At 37.0% G+C, this 24,334-nt stretch overlaps 1 protein-coding gene across 11 annotated transcripts in view; it reads left to right on the top strand.

Annotated features, from left to right (window-relative positions):
• The window catches only part of Fam149b1 (family with sequence similarity 149 member B1), a 61,371-nt gene that overhangs the window by 16,160 nt on the left and 20,877 nt on the right, over positions 1-24,334 (top strand). For 9 of the 11 annotated variants that reach the window (XM_033766546.1, XM_010606741.3, XM_010606733.3 and 6 more), the window contains exons 4-7: positions 6,854-6,996; positions 8,060-8,176; positions 17,020-17,187; positions 21,366-21,553. In XM_033766546.1, the coding sequence (XP_033622437.1) occupies positions 6,854-6,996; positions 8,060-8,176; positions 17,020-17,187; positions 21,366-21,553 (616 nt within the window). The remainder of the gene's footprint in view (positions 1-6,853; positions 6,997-8,059; positions 8,177-17,019; positions 17,188-21,365; positions 21,554-24,334) is intronic. The other 2 variants (XM_033766547.1, XM_033766545.1) reach the window with 1 other exon arrangement.

Here is a 24,334-nt window from a genome sequence, read left to right as displayed (position 1 = left end):
GGAGTGCACTGGTAAGTTTTTCTGGTTCTTTGGCACAGCTGCTCTGCTTGTATCATATGTCATCAACGGGTCTCACAGGACCATGCTCCAAATTAATAGGCAGATCATACATTTTTTGAGGTCAACCAAGGTTTAAGAACAGAAAAGAACAGGGAAAGTCTGTCTTCCTACAGGGATAGGAGTTGTTAAAACCAGCAGTTTCACTGCTAGAGAGGGCTCAGTTGACCTGGAACCCTATGCCCAACAGCTGCTAGCAGCAGTAGCAAGTGTGGTAGAAAGAACAGTGGCTTGGACAGCCTGAGGTTTCAGTTCTAGCTGGGAGAAACGGGACTCGGAGATCATCCAGCAGGTTATGAAGGAGATCTGGCAAATAATAGGAAGCCTAGATAAGTTTTCGCATATCCGTGTGGGGGAGACCATAGAGGACCCAAGGCATCCACACATCCCTGGCTGACCATGAATGAGCATGCAAGTGCACAAGCAGGTGGATGGTATTCAGAAAGTAAAAGCCAGGACACATATAAGCACTGTTTGATTTTAAACTCAGACAAATAAACTTTAAGAAATACTGCTAGAAACCCAAAAGGACATTTTATAATAATAAAAGGGTCTATTCATTACAAAAAGAGAGCAATTATAAATATATATATACCCAACAACTGAGCCTTAAAGTTCATGAAGCAAAAATTGACAAGTGAAAAGAGAAACAAACACAATTACAGATGGAAACTCAATACTCGATTCTGTCATACTTACAGAACAACTAGACAGAATATTAAAAGATACAGAAGACTTGAATACCACTATGAACCAGCTTGGACTAAATTACATTCTATCCAATGACAGCAGAATATATATTCTTCATACAGTTATAAAATAAGTCTTATAAATCTAAAAGGATTTAAATTATATAAGGTATGCTCTCCAGCCACATTGGAATTAAGTTAGAAATCAACATCAGAAGTGTTGGTTTCCCCATTTAGGTGGCAGGTGATGCTCTCCTAAATAACCCATGGATTAAAAAAATAAATTTACAAGGGAAACTAGAGTAACTTTGAACAAAATGAAAAAGAAAAAAATCACAATATCAAGATTTATGGGATGCAGCTAAAGTGTGCTCAGGGTGAATTAAGAACTTTAAATGCCTACAGAAAAAAAAAGGGTCTCAAATCAATAACAATTTCTCACCTTAAGAAACTGAAAAAGGGGGCTGGGGATTTAGCTCAGTGGTACCGAGCCTGCCTCACAAGCACAAGATCCTAAGTTTGATCTCTGGTTAAAAAAAAAAAAAAAAAAAAAAAAAAAAAAAAAAAAAAAAAAAAAAAAAAAAAAAAAATCCAAAGCAAGCATAAAATATAAAGTAGAAAATGTAAATATGAAAAGTAGAAAATATAAAGTAGAAATTAATGAAACAAACTACAGAGAAAATAAATACAGTCAGAAATTGGTTCTTGGAAAAATTGTCAGTAATGGCCAGTTGCACTGGTGCATGCCTGTTACAGTTTGTCTTGATGTCCCCCCAGAGCCTCATGCAATTGTAGGTGGGGCTTTTTCTGAGGTGGGTGAATCTGGAGTGTGTGATGCTGGGATTAAGGGCGTTAAGGGTGTGTGATTACTAAATCACTACATGTGAGTATTTGGTTTGGTACCACCATAATCAGTGTAGTCAAAGTTAAGATAAAAGGAGCAGAAAGACACTGTTAAAGTCCCTTGTTACCTTTGCTACCTCGTGAGCACCATGTTGTTTCTCCTCTGTGATGCCTATTTGCCATCCCTGCCTTAGAGCCAGTTGATTATGGACTGAAACCTCTAAAAACTGTGAGCTAAAACAAAAACAAAAACTCTTTCCCCTTTAAAAACAAAACATCAACAACTTTCCAACAAGATTCTGAGTTCAATCACACACACACACACACACACACACACACACACACACACACACCCTCTTTCCAGCCTTGGTGAAACCTGACAAACCAGGTTTTAGGTATTTTGTCTCAACAGCAAGAAAAACATAACTAACACAATGCCTATAATTCTAGCACTCAGGGAGACTGAGGCAGAAGTATTACAAGTCTGAGTCCTGCCTGGGCAACTTAGCAAGACTGACTCAAAATAATGAGTGAGTGAATGAATGACCGAATGAATAAATGGAGTTGTAGCTCAATGCAAAGGCCTTGGCCTCAGTCACCAGTACCACACACAAAACAAAGTCAATAAAACTGGAAGATCTTTAGTTGGTTTGACAAAGAAGACAAATAAACAAAATCAATGTGAGAGGGGATATAACTCAACTATATAGAATGTAAAAGGGTCAAAGGAATATAATAACTTTAGCTAAGAAGTGAATGAATAAATTCCCAGAAAGACACACATTACCAAATTTACTCAAACAGCAATTAAAGAACCAAACCCATAAGTTTAAATTAGTTAATTTTTAAAAAATCTTCCAATAAAAAAAAAGCCCAAGCAGAGATGTGCTAGTAAATTCTGTCAAATATTTAGATTCTAGTAAATTTCAGCAAGTATTTCAGAAAATTCTTTCAGAAAACCAATGAAGGAACACTTTACAGTTGATTCTGTAAAACAGTGCTAGCTTGATATCAAAACCAGACAAAAGCTCTACAAGGAAAGAAGTATGTATGTAAATGATTAAGGAAATTACATATATTTCCAACTACATATACCTTCCAGAAAAATTAGAACCAATACATGATTTAGCAAGATCAATAGATACAAGGTTAGTATACAAAATTCATTGTATTTCTATATATACTTAAAGATTTAAAAGAGAAATTATACCAACCCCATAAATTCTTTCTGAAAAGAGAGGGAACAGTTCCTAACTAATTCTTTGAGGCTAGTATTATCTTTGTACCAAAGTCAGACATCATAAAAAAAGAGTACAGACCAGTATACTTCTTGAAATTAGACCCACCAAAGTCAGACTTCATAAAAAAAGAAGTACAGACCAGTATACTTCTTGAAATTAGACCCCAAAACTAAATTACTAGCAAACCAAATCTAACAACATAAAAGATTACTCATCCTGAGCAAGCTTATCTCAGAAATGCACAGCTGGGGCTGGGGATTTAGCGCAGTGGTTCTGCCACCTGCCTCGAAAGCACAAGGTCCCGAGTTCAATCCTTGATACCAAAAAAAAAAAAAAAAGAAATGCACAGTTGGTTTAACTGTAGAAAAAAAAAAAGTTAACACATCATAACATTAGAATAAAAGAGGTCCGGGATTTAGCTCAGTGGTGCCACTCCTGCCTCATGAGCACAAGCAAGGTCCTGAGTTCAATCCCTGGTTACCAAAAAAAGATTAAAATGGCATCTTAACAGAAACAGAAAAAAAAACATTTGACAAAATCTAATACCAATTCATGATAAAAATGCTCAACATAATAGAAATAAAAGGTAACTTCATTCAACTTCACAAAGGGCATCTACAAAAAACTTACACCTAACATATTTAAAGGGAAAAGACTGAATTTTTCCCCCCACAATCAAGCACAAGGTAATGATGTCCATTCTTGCTACTTCATACTGTTCTAACTAGTGCAAAGACAAAGGCATTCAAACTGGAGAAGAAATAAACCTGAGTTCATTCACAAAGAAAATGATAGAGGAAATTTTAAGAAATTTATTTTATACCCTCCCCCATGAAAGATACACTATCTTCTAGAACTGATAAATGAGCTAAGGAAGGTCACAGTATACAAGATCAATTTGTAAAATGTGGCTTTTATAAGTGCATTATTCAGCCATAACAAAGAACTACTGACATGCAACAGTTTTGATGAAACCTGACAGAAGCCAGATACAAAAGCACACGTATTACATTATTTGACTCACATGAAATGTCCAGAAGAGCAATTCTATAGAGACAGAAAGTAGATTGATGGTGTCTAGGAGCTAAGCAGAGAGAAGAATGATTACTAATGGAAACATGATTTATCTTTGCAAGGTTCTGAAAATAGTCTAGAAATAGATAGTGGTAATAGTTGCAAAATTAAAAAAACATTGAATTAGACATTTTAAAAGAATGATTTTTTTTTTTTTTTGAGGCAAGGTCTCACTATGTAGTTGAGACTGACCTGGAACTCACTATGTAGCCCAGGCTGGTCTCAAACTCACAGTGATCCTCCTGCCTCAGCCTCCCGAGTGCTGGGATTATAGGTGTGCACCACCATGCCTGGCTTAAAAGAATGAATTTCATAGTAGATGAGTTATATATAAATGCTCCTCATGAGGATGAGGCAGGGGGATCACAAATTTAAGGCCAGCCTAGGAAAATTAGAAGACCTGGTCTCAAAATAAAATATATAAGGCATAGGAATGTTGCTCAGTGTGAAGGCTGTAGATTCAATACCCAGTACAAGACAAACACATACAAGAAAACCTTTTGTGTTTTTATACCTTGGCAGTGAACAATCCAAGGTAGGGTGGCACACCAGAGGAGCATCACAGAGGAGAAACAGTCCACGGTAGGCATAAGGCAGCAAAGTAGCAAAGAATCATCAAGCCACACCAGCAGCCTTGTTTCTTTCCCTTATATTCTATTCAGGCTCAATGCCCTTATAGCAGCTAGCACTCACACCCTGGGCAGGCCTTCCCATTGTACACATCCAGAACTATGCCAAACCAATCAATGGAGTAATTTAGTAATCACACACCCTTAATCCTGGCATCACACATTCTAGATCCAGCCACCTCTGAAAAGCCCCACCTATGGCTGCATGAGACTTTAGGGAGACATAGACACAAGCCATAACACATAATGATAAAAATAAGGTCTGTAGTTTCCTGGCATGGGGAGTTTTGAGAGATTTTAATGCAAAGGGGTGTATGGAGAAATGCTCTCCATCTGGAAGGAAATGATGGTCACTTGGGTGAATAAGTCTTTCAAATATTACTGTGCTATTCACTTAAAATGTCCGCATTTTAATGCATGTAAATTATGCCTCAACACAACTGATTCAAATTTTTAAACTTCAGAATTGAAATACAAAATGACACCCTTTAAAATCATTGGAGATTTTAAGACAAAGTAGGTAGAGATTTTAAGAACAGGCGGATAGATATGAAGAGTCAATTAAAATCTTCGGAATAGCCAGGATTTAGTTCAGCAGCATGGGCACCTGCCTGGTAACGCAAGGTCCTGAGTTCCATCCTGGTATGGGGAAAACACACACACAGACACACATACACACAATTGGGGCCAGGGATTTAGCTCAGAGTTTCTGTCACCTGCCTCGCAAGTAAAAAGTCTGGTACCAAAAACAATAACAACAAAAAACAAAACAAAAAAACCTTGGGAATAAATAGCATTTGAATATCTCAACAGATAAAGTAGACCCAGTAAAACAAAATAGTGAATTAATCATTTAGCTCAGTGGTGTTGTGCCTGAGTCACAAGTCAAGGTCCTGAGTTCAATCCCTGGTACAGAAAGAAGGGAAGGGGAGGAGAGAAAATCACCTAGAACTGAGAATTTAAAGCGTAGTTAGGAGACATGGAAAATGGATCAGGACACAGTGATATAAATATAAACAAAAGTTTTATAAAGAGAATGAGAGTAGTAATGTTCCAAGGAATATATATTATATCACATATGACATGTTCAAAAGATATCAAGTGGAGTGTAGAATATTTTTTGAAAACATTCCCAGATAGATAAACTTCTACTTGGTAGAGGTGGACTTTCATTCTTACAGTGAAAAATACATAGTTCTCATACTTAAAAAAGTTATAACTTTTCTTTTGGTGCAATGTAGAAGAATATATAAATATAGCTACAGTAGAGGATTAGTAGGGAATCAGAAAACATGATAACATGATCAGATCTGCTGATCTGATCTGATTTTTTTGTGGATTGAACCCAGGACTGTTGCACTAAACTACATCTCTAGCCCCTCCTTAACCCTCTTTTTTTCTTTCTTTCTTTTTTTTGGGGGGGGTACTGGGGATCCTTACCCATCTTTTTGAGACAGGTCTTGCTAAGTTGTGAAATTTGTCCACACTGGGCTTGAACTTGTGATCCTCCTGCCTCAGCCTTCCAAGAGTGCTGGGAGTAGGCCCGGGATTTAGCTCATTGGTGTTGCTGTTTGCCTTGCAAGCACAAGTACCTGAGTTCAATCCCTGGTACCAAAAACAAACAAACAAACTAAGTGCTGGGATTACAGGTGTGCAGTAGCACACTCCACTCAGATTCACATTTTATAGCTACCCCTCTGACTGCTCTTAAAGGATAGATTACATGAGGCAAGGTTTTAATATAAACTGTCAAATGGAAATGCAGACTGCATAGTAATATATACAGGACTGTCTGACTTCTACTCAGAAAAAAAAAAAGAATACTGGAACCAAACACCTGTACTGAAATTAGCAATTGGCACAGTGGCATGCAACTACACTCAGGAAGTTAAGGCAGGAAGACTGTTGGAGCTCAGGAGTCTGGGGCCAGCCTGGGCAACAGAGCAAGCCCTTGTCTCTTATTTATTTATAAATTTAAAAAAACAAAACATTAACTTTGCTGAAAGTATAGGTAATTTTAATTTTTATACTTTTCTATATTTTTCAGAATCCTTACAATAAACATAGTTTATGATGAGGAAAATGTCACTTTATTAAAAATAGATTATTTCTGTAAATTTTCTTTAAATAAGAATAGACCATTTGAATTCTTTGAGATCTGAAATTTCCCTTAATTTAACTTTTCTTTCATGTAGAGACAACATTGTCTCAAATGGACTAACATTTAAAACAAAGCAAAACCTGATTGCTTTCAACCTTTATTGGTTGCCAGAGGTTGAAGTTCACCTAAATATTTTGGTGGGGGGAAATTTTCTTCTAGGAACTTGACCAAAGTGCCACTGAGAACGTCCAGGCGATGTTCACAGCCATTGATGAGGTCCTGTATGAGCGAAAGCTGAGTGTGCACACGAGGAGTCTCCATGACGAGTGCCAACAGTGGACATCCAGCTTTCCCCACCTCAGGTACAAAGCCCACTGTTGACTTGTGCTCATGGTGAAGACAAACATTTTAGAAGTGGATTTCCAAAAAAAGCTTATATTTTGACATTTTTATGGGTATGATTTTAATAAACATAAGTAAAGTCACATGGTATAGGCCTCAGCTGAGAAGATATCAGGTGGTGGAAATTTCTTGAAGTATTTATCCATAACCACCAAATATGTCATCCTAACTGAGTAAAACTGTTTCTGTACCAATAACAGGTGTGGGTATCAGGGATGTCCAAAGAGCCCCTCTTTTGTTGTTGGGTTTTTTGTTTTGTTTTGTTTTGCTTTGTTTTTTAAAACAAGGTCTTGCTATGCAGTTCAGGCTGGCCTCAAACTTGTGGTAGTCCCCCTGCCTCAGCCTCCCAATTTCTGGCATTACAGGTGCATGCCACCATCCCTGGCAAGAGCCCTTCTTTTGATCAGGATGGTCAGAAAATATATTTATGACATTGTTGTCTAAATTCTTAGGTATATTTGAAAGCAGACACAGCTATTAGGAGCCTCTCTCAGAAGCCACAATAGTACACTCACTGCACATAATTAAAATGCATAAAGCTTCATGTTTTAAGAGTAATTCATAGCTGTCACTGATTTGGCTGGGCTTTTATCCTATTATGGCTGATTTAATGCTGATTATTAGACAAGATGAAGAGCAAATTACAAATGTTTGCTCAGCTTCCTTGTTTTATTATTTTTTTTAAACTTCCAAGCTATCAGTTTTCTTTCCATCTCTATTCTTTTGAAGATATACCTATAATAAGGCCATTTCCTTTCAAGAATAATTCCTACTGCTTTTTTTTTTTTTTTTTTTGCAATAACAGAAATTGAACTCAGAACCTGTGCTTGCCAGGCAGGCACAGAGCCACTCAGCTACATCCCTGGCCCTCAAGAATAATTTTTAATCAGTGTTGGACTTGTGTATATTGGACTTCTATGTAGAACCATCAGACTTGTCCCAAAAATGCCTAGATTTTGTATGTATGCCAAGGGAAAGTGCTTAATTGTCCGTTTTTTTGTTTGTTTGTTTTTCATTTTGAAGGATTCTGGGTAGGCAGATAATTACTCCAAGTGAAGGTTATGAATTATATCCTAGATACCCTTCTGGTGTTTCAATTTCACATGAAGCAGTCCTGTCTCAAGAAAGAGATTTTATTATGTAAGTATTCTGTTATGTGTTTCATTATCTTAGTATATAAGTATTACATTCTGCCTACTGAACTAAGGAATTAATAAACTTCCTTCTGCTTACTGGTAAAGCACAGAAAATGCTATCGGATTGATAATAGTCTTTGTGTATATTAAGATTTTTGTTATATAATTTTTTTTGTTCAAAAGTTAATATATTTCCTGGATAGCTGGGCATGGTGGCACACACCTGTAATCCCAGCACTTGGGAGGCTGAGGCAGGAGGATCGCTGTGAGTTTGAGACCAGCCTGGGCTACATAGTGAGTTCCAGGTCAGTCTCAACTACATAGTGAGACCCTGTCTCAAAAAACAAAAAAAACAAAAAACAAACAAAAGTTAATGTATTTCCTGGAAATTAAAGATAGTTTCGTTATTCAGAACTAACTCTTCTGGGGCTGGGGATTTAGCTCAGTGGTTCGGTGGCTGCCTTGCAAGCACAGAACCTGAGTTCAATCCCCAGTACAAAAAAAAAAAAAAAGAACTATCTCTTCCTATCTATCCATCCCTACATCTACCTATACTTATAAATATAGGTACTTCTCTCTTGTCATAAATGTGTAGACAAAACGGTTTTTTTTATATTTTTAATAGTCTAAGAAACAGACTTAATTTTCTTAATGTTAAAAATGATGTTTTAAAAAATACATGATGCTGATTATAACATTAATCTCTTAACAGAATTAAATCTCCAAATAATTTTTGGTTTTTTTTGTTGTTTTTGAGATAGAAGCTCACTGTGTAGTTCAGACTGGTCTTGAACCCACTACATAACCCAGGCTGGCCTCAAACTCACAGTAATCCCCCTGCCTCAGTCTCCCAAGTGCTGGGCTTATAGGCATGTGCCACCATGCCCGGCTCAAATAAATTTTTTTTTTCATACCAGGGATTGAACTCAGGACCTTGTGCCTTCAAGGCAGGCATGGTGCCACTGAGCTAAATCCCTGGCCCTTTCAAAATAATGTTTGAATGGCTAAATCTTTTGAATGCCTCAAACTCTTTTAACAGTGGCAATATCCAAGTATTATTTCTAAACCTATGCTTATATTTAAATCTATAATATTATATATAATACAACTATAATATATAATACATTATATACTGTATACTATAAATTATACAATTTATATTACATTTTATTTTAATTTAATTTTAATAGTATACTTTAATTCATTTTAAAAATTATTCCCATACTTTTTGAGAAGGCTGTAGTTTTACTTGATACCTCCCAAGAGTTGTAGTAACAGAACTTAATTTTGGTCCCTTTTGAGCTTTCAATAATCTCACCAGACTACAAAAGTAACACATGACCATTTTAGGCCAGTCAGTTAGGGGATCTACATTGTCAACTAATTTTTGTCCAGAGAATTGGATTTGTTTTTCTTAAGCTGATTTAAACTCAAGTTTGTAGCTTTTTTTTTCAATTTAAACTTCATGTATGATATCAATAGGGCTTTTAAAATTTATTCTTTAACATAAACTTTTTACAACCTGTCACCCATAGAAATGATTCTTCAATTTCTTCTGAATTAAATTATATAACTCATATCTTGTCATTAGGATATATTTTCCTCATCTGTTAGTATAAACTATATTGTGAGCCTTATTTTATAACAATAAGAAGTAGGTCCATTTAGAAATTTTACTTCCACAGAAATAAAAGCTCAAATCTGAGCAGTCAGCTTTTTCTCTTTAGGACATCTGGCTAACTTCATTCTGTAGCATACTACTAACACCCTTTCTTTCCTTTTTCCTTCCTGCCTCCACTGCTGATGGGTCTTTTTAATTTGGTATCTACTTTTTCTACAGATTTGACTTCAATTCTCAATAGCTACTCACATAGAAAAAATAAATACCTATGTGTAGACCATATACATAGACATATACGAAGACAAAAAGTTATCCAGCTATGTTACCATACCGCTACTTAAAGCAATAAAAATTAAACATAACCCATTTTCACTCCTTTCATGTAGTAACTGTTGTGTCCATATTTGATATTTACTCTCTTGAGTACCATTATGAACTCATAGCATCTCAAATACTAAAATATTTAACCATAATTGGTTTTAATGCTCTAATTTGCTACCACTTGGCCACTTCAAGCTAGTACCTTTGTCTTTATTTTGATTATCTCTTTGGTTTCTGATTACAGTAAGATATTCCAGGCCCATCCTTATTTTGTTTTGTTTTGTTTTTTCTCCTTTAAGACATAGAATCAGCTGAACTTCAAGGAGCCCTGATTTCTTTGAGAGGCAAACAGTATTGAAGAACAAAATTTGGGTTGTATGGCCAGGGGATGCAGCTCAGTGGTGCAGCACCTGCCTCACAAGCACGAGGTCCTGAGTTTGATCCCCGGTTTAAAAAAAAAAATGGGGGTAGTGAGGGTATAAGTTGGAGGTATAGATAAGGTTGCCATAAATATGAGGTTTATCGACCACTAAGATTTCTACAAAAATAACATTTCAAATTATATTCCTTTTTTCATATCACATAAGAATTTTTAGAAATTCAGGGTAAATTCTTCTGTTTCTCACTTAAAACTTTGAAAAGCTTCCCACTGAATTGAAGATAAAATCTAAAATCATATCATAAGATAGCCCTTGTCTACTTCTCTAATTTTATCTTCTGTAACTTTCTTCCTCTCACTGAGTAATCTTAACCAACACTGGTTTTCTTTTGTGTCTCAAGTGTATTCTACTAGGTGTCTGGTTCAGTTTCTGTTATCAAGGAACCCCCAGGACAACAATATAGTATCTTACTTTTTGTATCTCTGAAACTGAGCACAGTGTCTCAAACCAGTAGCATTAACTTTCTTTCTTCCTTTTTCTTTCTCTTTTTTTTCTTTTATTAAATAAAGACCGTATTCATGATAACAAAATATACAAAATTAACTAATGTAAAAATTGAAATTATGGCTGCAAAACAGAGCAATTAAAACAAACAGTGTTAAGGTCGAAATGAAATTTCAGGAAGTTAAAACATTAGAAGATGGTGGCAGCATACAGGGATACATAAGTGTAAAAGGGACTCTGAAAAATGAGTTTGAGGACATTTCCACTTAAAAAAAGAAACCATGCAGGCCGGGGATTTAGCTCCATGGTTCCACCACCTGCCTCGCAAGCACAAGGTCCCGAGTTTGATCCCCAGTACCAAAAAAAAAAAAGACCATGCATTCTGCTCCTTCAAGTTAGTTTATCTATCTTAACTAGTTTATCTTAGTTAAAATAAATATTTCAACGAAAAAACTAACTGTAAGAGTCAACAAAAACCCACTAAAGTGTGATTATATACATAATTACAACCCCTTTAAAAATCATTAAAAGAATAGAGTCCATGGGGCTGGGGATTTAGCTCAGCGCTTTGGTGGCCTGCCTTGCAAGCGCAAAGACCCGAATTCAATTCCCGGTACCAAAAAAAAAAAAAAAAGAATAGAGTCCAGAAATAAACATATGGTTAAATGATTTTTTACAAAAATGCTGAGACTACATAATAAAGGGCAGTCTCTTCTACAAATGATGGGGAAAACTGGACATACACACTCAAAAGAATGAAGTTGGACCTTCATCTTCTACCATATAAAATTATTAACTCAAATTAAAAACCTAAACATAAGACCCACAATTAAACAACTTCTATAATAAAACATAAGTGAGACGCTTTAGGACATTGAATTTGACAGTAATATATTGGACATAACAGTAAAAGCACAAGCAACAAAAGCAAAAACAGACAAATGGGACTATATCAAACAAATACTTCTGTGTATCAAAGAAAGAATAAAAAATATGAAAAGGCAATACATTCAATGGGGGAAATTATTTGTCAAACGTATGTTTAATAAGGGGTTATATAAGTAATTTCTACAACTCAACAAGAACAAAAAGAAGTAACCACACTGAACAGTTGACAAAGTACTTGAAAGGATAATTAACCAATGATATGCAAATAGCCATGACACTCATATAAAGACACACACTATTGTTATCATAAAAGAAATCAAAACCACGTGAGGTCACACTGCATATCCATTGGACAGACACTACCAAAGAAACAGCAAATAAACATTGGCAAGGAGGCAGAGAAACTGGAACCCTTGGGCTGTCCTTGATAGGCAGATGAAATTATACACATATTACAGAAAACAATGTGGAGACCCCTAAAAAGATTACAACAGTAATTGCCATATGACCCACAATCCCTCCTGTGGGTATATATCCAAAAGAATTGAAAGCCAGATCTCAAATAGACTCTTGCACACTTGTGTTCACTGCAACACCATTCATAACAGGCAGGAGGTAGAGACAATCTAAATGTATACTGACAGGGACCAGGAATTTAGCTCAGTGGCACTGTACCTGCCTTACAAGCACAAGGTCATGAGTTCAATCCCTGATACCAAAAAAAAAAAAAAAAATTGTACAGATGAATGGATGTTTACACATGTGATATAAATATATGAATATTGTGCAACCTTATGAAAGAAAGAAATTTTGCCCCATGCTACAACATGGATGAACCTCAAAGACATTATTCTAAGTGAAATAAGCAGTCACAAAATGAAAAATACTGTGATTGCTCTCACATGAAGTATCTGAAGCAGAAATCAGAGCAACACAAAGTAGAAGACAGTTGTCAAGGGCTGGAGGGGAGAGGAAAAACGGGAGAGTTTCAGTTTGGCAAGATGAGTTATAGAAATCTGCTGCACACAGCGTGACTCTGCTTAACGCTAATGAACCATACACTTAAAGATGATAAATCTAATGTTGTGGGGGTTTTTTGTTTTTTTCTGGTACTGGAGATCGAACTCAGGACCTTGCACATGTGAGGCGGGCTCAGTGCTACTGAGCTAAATCACTGGTCCCTTGTGGGTTTTTTTTTTTAACCTCAAAACCAGTTATTAAAGTGATATAGTGTAGCAGCTGTTTGTCCTAAAGTCTGCTCCCTTATGTTACTCGTTACAAATTGCAAAGATTTCCCTTTCATTTGCTTTGATTTTCTATCTTACAGCTATCCTAAATGCAAGTTAGTGAAGCTAATTACAAATCAATTTCTTTTTAGATGCAGAGCTTTCTGAAACTCTCCAAAGCCAGGGAAATAATCTCTTTCAGTTCTTCTGGGTAGAGCTATGAACAATCATATTTCCTTGCCAGGGTTATGTTTTCTTTCTTTTGGCATTATGAGATCACACCTTCATGTAATTCTCTTAACTTTGGTCATCTCCAGAGTCTACTGGGAGATAAGGTGGGTCCAAAATGGAGCTGAGCAGCCATCTGTGCTTTTCAGATGTTAGGCAGGAAGGAGGGCTTTTGGCTATTTGATCCAACCACTCTGGAAGGCAGACAAACTCACTCTCTTAAAGCCTTGCAAGGGCTAATTCTAAATTTAACTCTGTATAAATAAGAAACCTAGCAAAAGCTGGGTGTGGTGGTACATGCCTATAATCCTAGCATTCTGGAGGCCAAGGCAGGAGGATCTCCCCCAGTTCAAGGCCAGCCTGGGCAACATTGTGAATTCAGGACCAGCCTAAACCACATAGCAAGACCCTATCAAAAAACAAACACATTATCAAACTAGCAAAATCATTTTATCCTCCACACATGAGGGAGAATAAAGGGTCATTGATTTTTTTCTCACAAGTAAATAATCTCAATGTAAACATTACTACCAGGATGACACAGTATTGGGTAAGACTACTGTTATTTTATTAAAAGCTGAATTACAGGGGCCCGGGGTTTAGCTCAATATTTTGTGCCTGCCTTGCAAGCACAACGTCCTGAGTTCAATCTCCAATACCCCCCCACAAGCAATAATTATAGACTTTTAGAAGTTAACAGTTATTTTCCAGGCTTGATAATTTTTAATCTGATGATTTCAAAGATTCTTTTGTTACAAGTAACATTTACAAGACAAGTTTATGATACAGAATTCTATCTTGCTTTTTGTTGCACCTTTAGAGGAAATGGAAACGTTTTTTCTTTAGCCAGAATTTCTTTTAGTAGCAGTTAGACCTAGAATTGGATAGAAACGTCTATTTTTTTTTTCAAAACAAAAAATTACATTAGTTACCACTGACTAAAAAATGAACAGCTTTTAAAATAAATGGAATAATACAATAGCACAATAACATGGAATGTTGAGTAATCAGTGTCGACAGCCTTTAATTTTGTCATGCTGCTATAAAAAAACCCTAATATCACTATTTTATAGAAGAAAAGAACACAAAAAAGAATGATGTACATAACCTCAAAATAAGGACTATCATTTTGAAGAAAAGATACTTGGTAGTCGAACTGGCTATTGTCTTTATTTTGCTTATTTGGGATAGTTAAGTAAAGTTTTTGCCATAGATTGGCATAAATCTGTTGACTACAATTTGAAAACCACTGTTTTTTAATTTCAAAACAGATTTAAACCATCTTAAGTCTCAAATTTAAAGACGTATAAACACTAAAACAAGCTGGTTGGTTCTCCAAACTTTCTCTTATCCCTTACCCTCTCTCCATTTCTGTGCCTCCTGCTATTGTCCAGGCTCTTATCAGCTTACCAGCCCTGCCACATCTTCTGCAGTAGACTCTTAACTCCATTATCCTCTCAGACCTTGGCATCCCCTCTTATGGTTTAGATCTAAAATATGCACCAAAGCCTCTGCTGATGAGTTCATAGCTGACTTGCTGTTAGAAAGTGGGGCCTAATTAGACATGGGTCACAGGGGAAGTGACCTGGAAAGGCAGCACTCATTCTCCCCCTTCATTTCCTCTCTTCTCTCTCTGCTTCTTGGATGCCATGGACTGAGCACTTTCCCCTCTGCTCTGCCCCTTTGCCATCCTGTTTCCCCCTTGGAGCCTGACCACCATGGACTGAAACCATGGGCCCAAATAAACTATTCTTCCTTAACTTCCAGCTGTAGGGTATTGTGTCCAGTGACAGAAAAGTGACTAAGACACTCCCCTTCTTGGAAACTTTACTTTCCATTGCTACAAAGTAGCCAAATTAATACACAAAGCCTCACCACACTGTGAACTCTATGTTCTATTTAATGGCTTAAAAAGTTAATTTCTCGGCCCGGGATTTAGCTTAGTGTTCTGCCGCCTGCCTTGCAAGCGCAAGGTCCCGAGTTCAATCCCCAGGACCAAAAAAAAAAAATTAATTTCTCTTTGTGGAAAAGAAGTCTGGATGAAGGCAATATAAAGATAATACAGTGATAGCATGGTGGTTTTAAGGACCTCCTGCTTTCATCTTTTTGCTGCACCATCCTAGCCCACAGTGTTTTCCACGAGGTTTTCTTTCTAGTCCAGCATAGGTGACAGCTCCAAACATAATTCTTACTTTCCAGGTACCAGAAAGAAGGAAAAGGAGAACTGCAAAAGGCACCCCTTGTAGCTAAGCAGTTCCCCTTAAACAGCCTTTCCAGAGTCTCACGTACTAATCACGCTCATATTTCACTGACTAGATCTGGGGCTGCAGGGTAGCTGAGAAATGTAGTCTTTGAGGGTACATTGCCTGCCTGAATTAAATCAGAATAATTTTACCAAGAAAAGAAGAATGTATATTGAGGGGTATCAAGCATTATCTGATACATATGTATATAGTTTTTCTTAAAATACTATATACATTTTGTAATTTTTTGATGCTTAACAATTTACTATGAACATCTTCCATTTTCTTCAACATTAACTTAATGATTTCATAGTTTATGCATATATAAATATTTTGTTTGGTTTGGTTGGTTGGTTGTTTTTTTTGAGACAGGGTCTAACTATGTAGTTGAGACTGACCTGGAACTCACTATGTAGCCCAGGCTGGTCTCGAATTCACAGCGATCCTCCTGCCTCAGCCTCCTGAATGCTGGGTTTACAGGCGTGCACCACCACACCCAGCTATATCAATATTTAAACCCCCATCCTCGAATCCTGTATTTTGAAACTAGGGTAGTTTTGATTTTTTTTTTTGATAGTTGTAAACAAATGCATAATTCTGTAATAGTTTTTTCTTTTGTTTTGTTGGTTCTGAAGGTTGAACCCAGGGCTTTGAGCATGCTGAGTATGTACTCTCTCTCATCCTCATGATGATAATTCTTATAAATAAATTTTATCAGTTATATTCTTAAAGGATATTCTTACAGATGAAACCACTGAATCAAAGGGTATGTTTAAGTCTCCTAATACATAATTCCAAAATGTCTTCCAAAAGATTTTCCCACCAGCCTTGTTGAAAAGTGCCACAGATTTATTCTTTCTTTTTTCTAGAAAAAAATGTATCTAAGGCACACACACACACAAATAAAAAGTAATACAAAGCATAAATTGGTTATATTAAATAGTTGGTTAAACTGAGAGCCATTTAAAAAATTTGTATTGCTCACATGTGATTGACTTTCTCCAAAGTAAACTTGCTCAAATTCAGAAAGAGTCATCACATATTACTGAATGTCTGGGTATATAAGAGAAATTTTAATATTAAGACCTCTCCCTTTGAAGAACATTCATTTTGAACAATGATGACATACCCTCTGAAGGTACCTTCAAAATGTAATTATGAATGTAAATATTCTTCATTTTTAAAGAGCAGACAGCTGTAGCTATTTGTGTCTGAGAAGACAGCAAGCCATTTAGACAATGCACACAGTACGTCTAAGCCAAACAGGTTTATGGCCAATGTTTAGTCTTCCTGTTTTGAGAAATACTAGGCTATTACAGCCTAGACTAGCCTAGGAGGGTGCTGCAGGGCAAGGGGTTTTGAGCCAAAGGTCACATGGTCACTGCTGTGAGAACTGTTTAGACTGTACACAATTAACATTCGCCTTTTTCTCTCAGATATGGTATAAGGGGGAAAAGGTTACAGTTTTCATCTTCTTATGCTGATAAAGCATCTTCTATTGCCAAATCCCCTGGCTTATGTGCTATGGAAACAGAAAAGGAAGATTGTATAATCTTCTCAGAAGGAATAATCGAGGAATACCTAGCTTTTGACCACACAGATATGTAAGTATTGTTCTTTAAGCTTTTTATTCCCTCTCCTATTTTGAATATTAATATCTACTTTTCTAAATTATGCTATCAGTATTACCTGTTATAGGTCTACACCAGTTTTTTATTTTCAGTTAGCTGAGATATCGAGAACATCATTTTGAACAATGATGACATACCCTCTGAAGGTACCTTAAAAATGCAATTACGAGCCAGCGTGGTGGCGCATGCCTGTAATCCCAGCACTCAGGAGGCTGAGGTAGGAGGGTGAGTTTGAGACCATCCTGGGCTACAAAGTGAGTTCCAGGTCAGTTTGAACTACGTAGTGAGACCCTTTCTCAAAAAAACAAAAACAACAACAAAAAAATGCAATTACGAATGTAAATATTCTCCACAGTTCATGTTCTTAGTTATTGTCTCCACATCCTAGGCATCCTTCTGTGTTTTCTTCCTTACACATCATTCTCCTCTTCCTGAGATCAGAGATTTTCAAATAAGCCAGTCTTTTCTTATGATTTGATTTTTACCCTTTTGCAAATTATTACCAGTGGAAATGCCAAAACTCTTTGAAAGAGCACTTGAAGAGGTGTGAATTTTTAAAATATAAATTGTTTGAAACAACTATATTCAATCCATATAAAACCTTATGCTTGGCAACTTTATAGTTAATGATGCTTATTTATATCTATTCTCATTATATTCTGACATGGTCCTATGACATGGATATTATTTACCTTCTTTACAGGATAGGTGGGAATCACAATGGTTAAATAATTAGAGGTAAAACTAAAACCAAAACCCTATCCATCTGACTCTAAATATACTTTCTCTTCGCTATTTAATGCTACTTTTCTGAAACATGAACTTTTTGTTTGTTTATTTGTTTGGTTTTTTTGAAGCAGAGTCTCCCTTTGTAGTTCAGGCTGGCCCTGAACTCTTTATGTAGCCCGAGCTAGCCTCAAACTCAGTTAGATCCTCCTGCCTCAGCCTCCTGAGTTCTGGGATTACCATGCCACCATGCCCAACTCTGAAACATGAACTTCTTAAACTGTTCCTCTATGTCTTTAAAAGTTTAGAATGGACAGTTATAGCAACACATCTGAAGTGAGTGAGAAATTTCATTTTAGGCTGCAAGGCTGTGTAGTTAGTAGTGTATCACATGGTTCTGGACTTCCCTGTTTTTTTGTTTTTTTGTTTTTTGAGGCAGGGTCTCACTATGTAGTTGAGACTGACCTGGAACTCACTATGTATGTAGCCCAGGCTGGTCTCGAACTCACAGCAATCCTCCTGCCTCAGCCTCCCGAGTGCTGGGATTACAGGTGTGCGCCACCACGCCCGGCTCCCTTCTTCCCTCTGTATTTCCCACTGAGCTATGATCACATGTGTGTTTACTCATGTGCACCACAGCCAGAGAGCCAGCTAACAGGAGGCAGATTTCTAAACATAACACCACTGAGCTAATTCAGTTACAAGAAACTCCTAAGTAAATTCTTCTTGGTTTTTCAGAGAATGTTCCCTACCCCCTCACTTCTCCTGGCTTGTGTCAACTTATTTCTGTCTTTTTTTCCTCAAAAGTCTTTTCCTTTGCCTTAAGCTTATAAGAAAAAAGTTGGGGTCTGGGGATTTAGCTCAGTGGCGCTGCGCCTGCCTTGCAAGTGTAAGGTCCTGAGTTGATCCCCAGTACTGCAAAAACAAAACAAAAAGTTGATTTAACTAATTTAATTAATTTAAGATGTGATATAAATGGCTGGTAAGTGTCCCTAGAGCATCCCTTTTCTTCTTTCTGGTAGAAACCCAAATAAATTTTGAGATAAGATAAAGATTTTAGGAAGGTAGCCTTTTTGAAATATACTACTGCTGGGTGTGGTGGTGAGTATGCCCATAATTCCAGCACTGAGGAAGCTGAGGCAGGAGGATTGCCATGAGTTTGAGGCCAACTTGGGCTAAATAGTGAGTATAAGGCCAGCCTGAACCACACAGCAAGACCCTGACTCTAAACAGACAAACAAACTGTAGTAGAGTAGCTAGACTTTTAGAATGTCTAATTAACAAGATTGAAGGTCAAGAAATAAACCCCTGTTGGAAATTAGTATATACAATAATTTCAGCAAATTGTTTTGGTAAAAAATGGAAAAAACACCTGGAAAAATGAGGTATATAACTGCTGTTTTATATTAAGGTTTACTCTCCATAAAAAATAAATTTTACATATATTAAAAATGTATGGGCCAGGCATGGTGGCGCACACCTGTAATCCCAGCACTCAGGAGGCTGAGGCAGAAGGATTGCTGAGAGTTCGAGACCAGCCTGGGCTACATAGTGAGTTCCAGGTCAGTCTCAACTATACAGTGAGACCCTGTCTCAAAAAACCAAAAAAAAAAAAAAAGTATGACAATTTATGTAATTTTAGAAAAACTAAAATATATTTAAACATAAGCTAAGTATCAACAAGTGTGTAAAAGGTTGTAGGGGAACCAGAGAAGAGGGGAGGGATAGGGAAGGGAAAGGGATTAGAAAAAAAAAGTGTAGTATGGCCTTGTAACTACTCCCCAAGATGACTGTAAATTGTGTGACTTGCAAATATGTACTAACAAAATAAAATTAAAATTAAAAAAAAAAATATATATATATATAAATTGATTTGAGAATTGGGAAGGCCTTTAAAACCGTAACACAAAACCTTTAATTCATATGCGAAATCCTAAAATGACTGCCTAAGATGAAATTTCTACATAGAAAAAAAACTCATAAGGTCGAAAAACAAATGACGAACTGGCAAAAATATCTGCACCAAGTTTATTTCCTTAATTCCCTATACATCAGTAGGAAAATACTAAGGACAAACATTCAAAGGACGTGAAGATTAAGTTCATATAAAAACAAAATAGATATAAACACATGAATTCAATCTCATTTACATTAGAGATGCACATTAAAACTATGATAACAGACTGCTATTAATTGGCAGACTGGCAGAGAACAAAAAATAAATTTTCTTAATTATGTAAACAGGCACATCCTTTCACCATTGGCCCTTTTTAGAGGAAGCGGGGCAATATCATTCAAATTGAAAAGCATATGCCTCTTAATAATTATAGGAATTTATCCTACATAAATCATGTATCACTCATGAAACCAAGAAACTAAAGTAAGTGCAATATTGACTACTGATCAATAAGGGACTTGATATAGTATACCCAGTGGAATACTGTAGCTATTTTTATTGGTATACTTTTTTTTTATTTTTGTTACCATGGATTGAACTTGGGATCTTGCACTTGGCGAGGCAGGCAGCAGCAGAACCACTGAGCTAATTCCCCAACCCTACTGTAGCTATTTTTAAGAGGCAGGTTAATATTGATAGAGATGACAGACTAAGATAAATTATTAAATAAAAGAACAAGGTGCATTATGGCATATGAGACAGGCAGCAGAACCACGAAGCTAAATCAGTGTACTTGTGGGGATGGAGAACAGGGAAAAGAGATGTAAGGGACTTCTTTTCCACCGTGTGTCCTTTTGATTTGAAATTTTTTTCCCATAAACATGAGTGTATTATCTCTTCTAGAAAGAAATATAAATTTAAATACAAATAATTCTATAGCTTACCCCTCCACTTAATGCCAGACTGACTCGGTAAGGCAGAGAAGAGAGTTTGTAGCTGCCCTGTATAAAATTCCTCACTCCCTTCTTTATGCTATGGTTTCCTATTTATTTCTTGAGACCTCTGCTGCTTCAGGGTAACTTTCACTGTAGGAGATAGTGTCTTCCTATCCCAAACCAATTCCAGAATATGATTTCTCAGTTCCTAATATACCTATGATAGGTGAATGTGTTCACCAGAGATGTTTCCTTCCCCTGAATCCCAGGGCTGTTGGTGCTCCCTGTGGGAGAAGCAGGCAGATTTGGCCAAGCAGAGGCTTCTGGTTACAAATGCAGTGTCTTAGAAGCTCCCTAGAGGAGCACCTGTGCTTTTAGCTCCTGATTGTTTTGCAGAGTAGTGGGGTGAGGTGGGGATAAAAAGGGAAATACAGTTTCCTCTGATGAGAGATCCTTTTTTCACAAGACAGCTTCATAATGGGCCACATGGGAGGAGAGTGGGCACCACTCACATTCCTAAGAAGCACAAAGGACAGTAGTGGACACTCAGTGAAAAATAATCATGAGGTCTTTCCCTCTTGCTTCTGTTCCAGGGAAGAGAGATTTCATGAAAAGAAGTCAGAAGCAGCTGCAGAGAAACAGAAGTTAGGGTACCCTCCCATTGCTCCATTTTACTGCATGAAAGAGGATGTCCTTGCTTATGTGTTTGACCAAGTGTGGAGCAAGGTTGTGGCCTGTTTGGAGCAGTTGACACGTAGTCACTGGGAGGGATCCGCTTCTGGTAAGGATCTTTGTGAAAATACTATCACAAATAATTGTTTATTGTTTCCATACCCTAACCAGTCTATTAGATTATATGCTTTATTAGTATAAACAGTGGGTATGAGAGATAGAAAAACCAAAGTGCTTTTTTCTACTCACACAGCACAATTCCAATGCCAGGTAAAAAGGGGCTTTTTCCCCTATACCAGATTTCCCTAGCGGACAGCAATTGGGTGTCCTCTGATGGAGTTCAATTCTGATTCAGTCTTCCTGGAGAGAGCATCAGGTCCCACAGGGTAAGGGCTAAGTCCCACAAGACTGCTCCACTTCACATGAGAGTTGGCAAGCCACAGACTTGTGACCTGTGCCTCTGACTGACAGCTATAAATCAGGATTCCTGTGACTTCCTCCTCAGGCTTGACTGATTTGCTAGGATGGTTCACAGAACTCAGGAAAACACTTAGGTTAACTGGTTTATTATAAAGAATATTGCAGTACTCAGGAGGCTGAGGCAAGGGGATCCCAAGTTCAAGACTAGCATTGGCAATTTAGTGAGATTCTGTCCTCAAATAAAATAAAAAAGGGTAGGGATATAGTTCAGTGGCAAAGTACTTGCCTAGCATGTGCAAAACCCTAATTTGGTCTCCAGCACTGCCAAAAAATAAAGGAAGGGAGAATATTACAAAGGATACAGGTGAATAGCCAGATGAAGAGGTACCCAGGGCAAAGTATGGGCGAAGGGGTATAGAGCCCTTCTGGATATGCTACCTTCCAGGTACCTCTTATGTTCAGCAACCTTGAAACTTTCTCTACTAGTCCTTTTGGGTTTTTATGGAAACTGTTAATAATAAAGCATATTTAATTAAATCATTGGCAACTGGTGGTCAACTCAACTTTCAGCCTCTCTCCCCCTAACAGAGGTCAGGGGCTATGGTAGGGCTGGAAATTACAAACCTAATAGTATAGTTGATTTCCCTTGGCAGTCAGTACCCTGGAAACTACGCAGGATTTTCCAACCACCAGTTACTAGCATACAAAAAGTTACATATCACTTTAGAAATTTCAAGGATTTTCAGAATTTCAAGCCAGAAACCAGGAGCAGAGTCCAAATTTATATTTATTATTATATCCCAACATCACACTAGGTCTGATTCATGTATTTCCCACAGAAACTAGCAAGTATTTAGTAAATACTTGAGAACGTGTGCATGAATAACAAGGCCTAGTCTGTGTTAATCAGACAGAGCTGGTACTTTCTTCCTTAGTATAATGACCTGTCAGGTAAAGGCACTTGCAAGTGGCATATATATTTTCAGGCTGCTGTGTTAAAGAGAACCTGACATACAATAAACCACATGTGTTTTAAGTATACAACTTGGTAAAATCTGTCCTATAAATACATCCAAGAAACCATCATCGCAATCAATAGTGAATATATCCATCACCCTCAAAAGTTCATGCCCTTTGTAATTCCTTTCCTGCCCTTATCCTCTCCCATCCTCATTGTTCTGCTGACCGAAAATAATGCAAGGCTGGGGATTTAGCTCAGTGGTTCCACCACCTGCCTTGCAAGCTCAAGGACCCAAGTTCAATCCCTGGTACCAAAAAAACAAACAAACAAAAAAAGAATCCAGACAAAACAAGTGGTTGGCTTTTGTCTTTACAGATTAGTTTGAAGTCTGTAGAGGTTTGTGTGACTGAAGTCTATAGAGGTTTGTGTGACTTGAATCATATGGTATGTACTCCTTTTGTACCTCTTTCATCCAGCATAATGATTTTGACATTCATCTATTTCATTGTGTCAATAATTTATTCCTTTTATTTCTAAGTAGTATTTTATTGTAACAGTTTATTCATCTGCTGACGGACACCTGAATTGTTTTCCATTTGGGGCTAATCTTTGTAAAGCTATTATGAAGAATAATGTACAGAACCGGGGATTTAGCTCAGTGGTTCTGCCACCTGCCTCACAAACACAAGGACCTGAGTTTGATCCCTGGAACCAAAAAAATTAAAAAAAAAAATTTTATAGGTTTTCCATATTGTTCGACAAATTATCACAAACAACAGCTTTAAACAACACATGCTTACTATCTCACATATTTTCAAGTCAGAAGTCCTGAAACAACTTTGCTAATTCTTTGTTGAGGATTTCACAAGACAGTGATTGAGGTAACAGGAGAGAGCTGAGTACTCATGTAGAATCTCGGCTAGGAAAGGATCCTCTGCTCCTTTTGAATTCTCAGAAGCATAAAATTCCTGAGCTGGGGATTTAGCTCATTTAGCTCAGACCACTGCCTGCCTCACAAGTACAATGTCCTGAGTTTGATCCCTCGTACCAAAAATAAAAAAGCGGCATAAAATTCCTTGCAGCTGTGTTATCCACAGCAGCCTTATTTTTCAAAGCGAACCAATCATAAATGAAATTAAGAAAATTACTTATTTAAACAGTATCAAAAAACAAGATATTTAACCAGGGAAGTGCAAGAGTTGTGCACTGTAGAAAGAAATTAGAGGAGACCTAAAGAAATCATAAAGAAATGGAAAGGTATCACGTTTGTGAATCAGAAGACATAAATGTTAAGATGACCATATTCCCCAAGTAGATTTGTAGGTTCAAAGTGATTTCACTCAAAAGTCCAACCACTGGGCTCTAGACACAGCTCAGTGTTAAGAGTACTTACCTATCATCTACTATGTGTGAGGCCTTGGGATCCATCTCCAGCACCACAAAAACAAAACAACTTTTTTGCAGAAATAGAAAAGCTGATCCTGAAATTCATATAGAATACAAGGGGCA

This window comes from Fukomys damarensis, unplaced genomic scaffold, assembly GCF_012274545.1.
Source record: "Fukomys damarensis isolate Sample0158 unplaced genomic scaffold, DMR_v1.0_HiC HiC_scaffold_20, whole genome shotgun sequence".
Lineage (NCBI taxonomy): Eukaryota > Metazoa > Chordata > Mammalia > Rodentia > Bathyergidae > Fukomys > Fukomys damarensis.
Note: the sequence above shows the minus strand (reverse complement) of the source record. Positions and strands in the feature narration are given on the sequence as shown.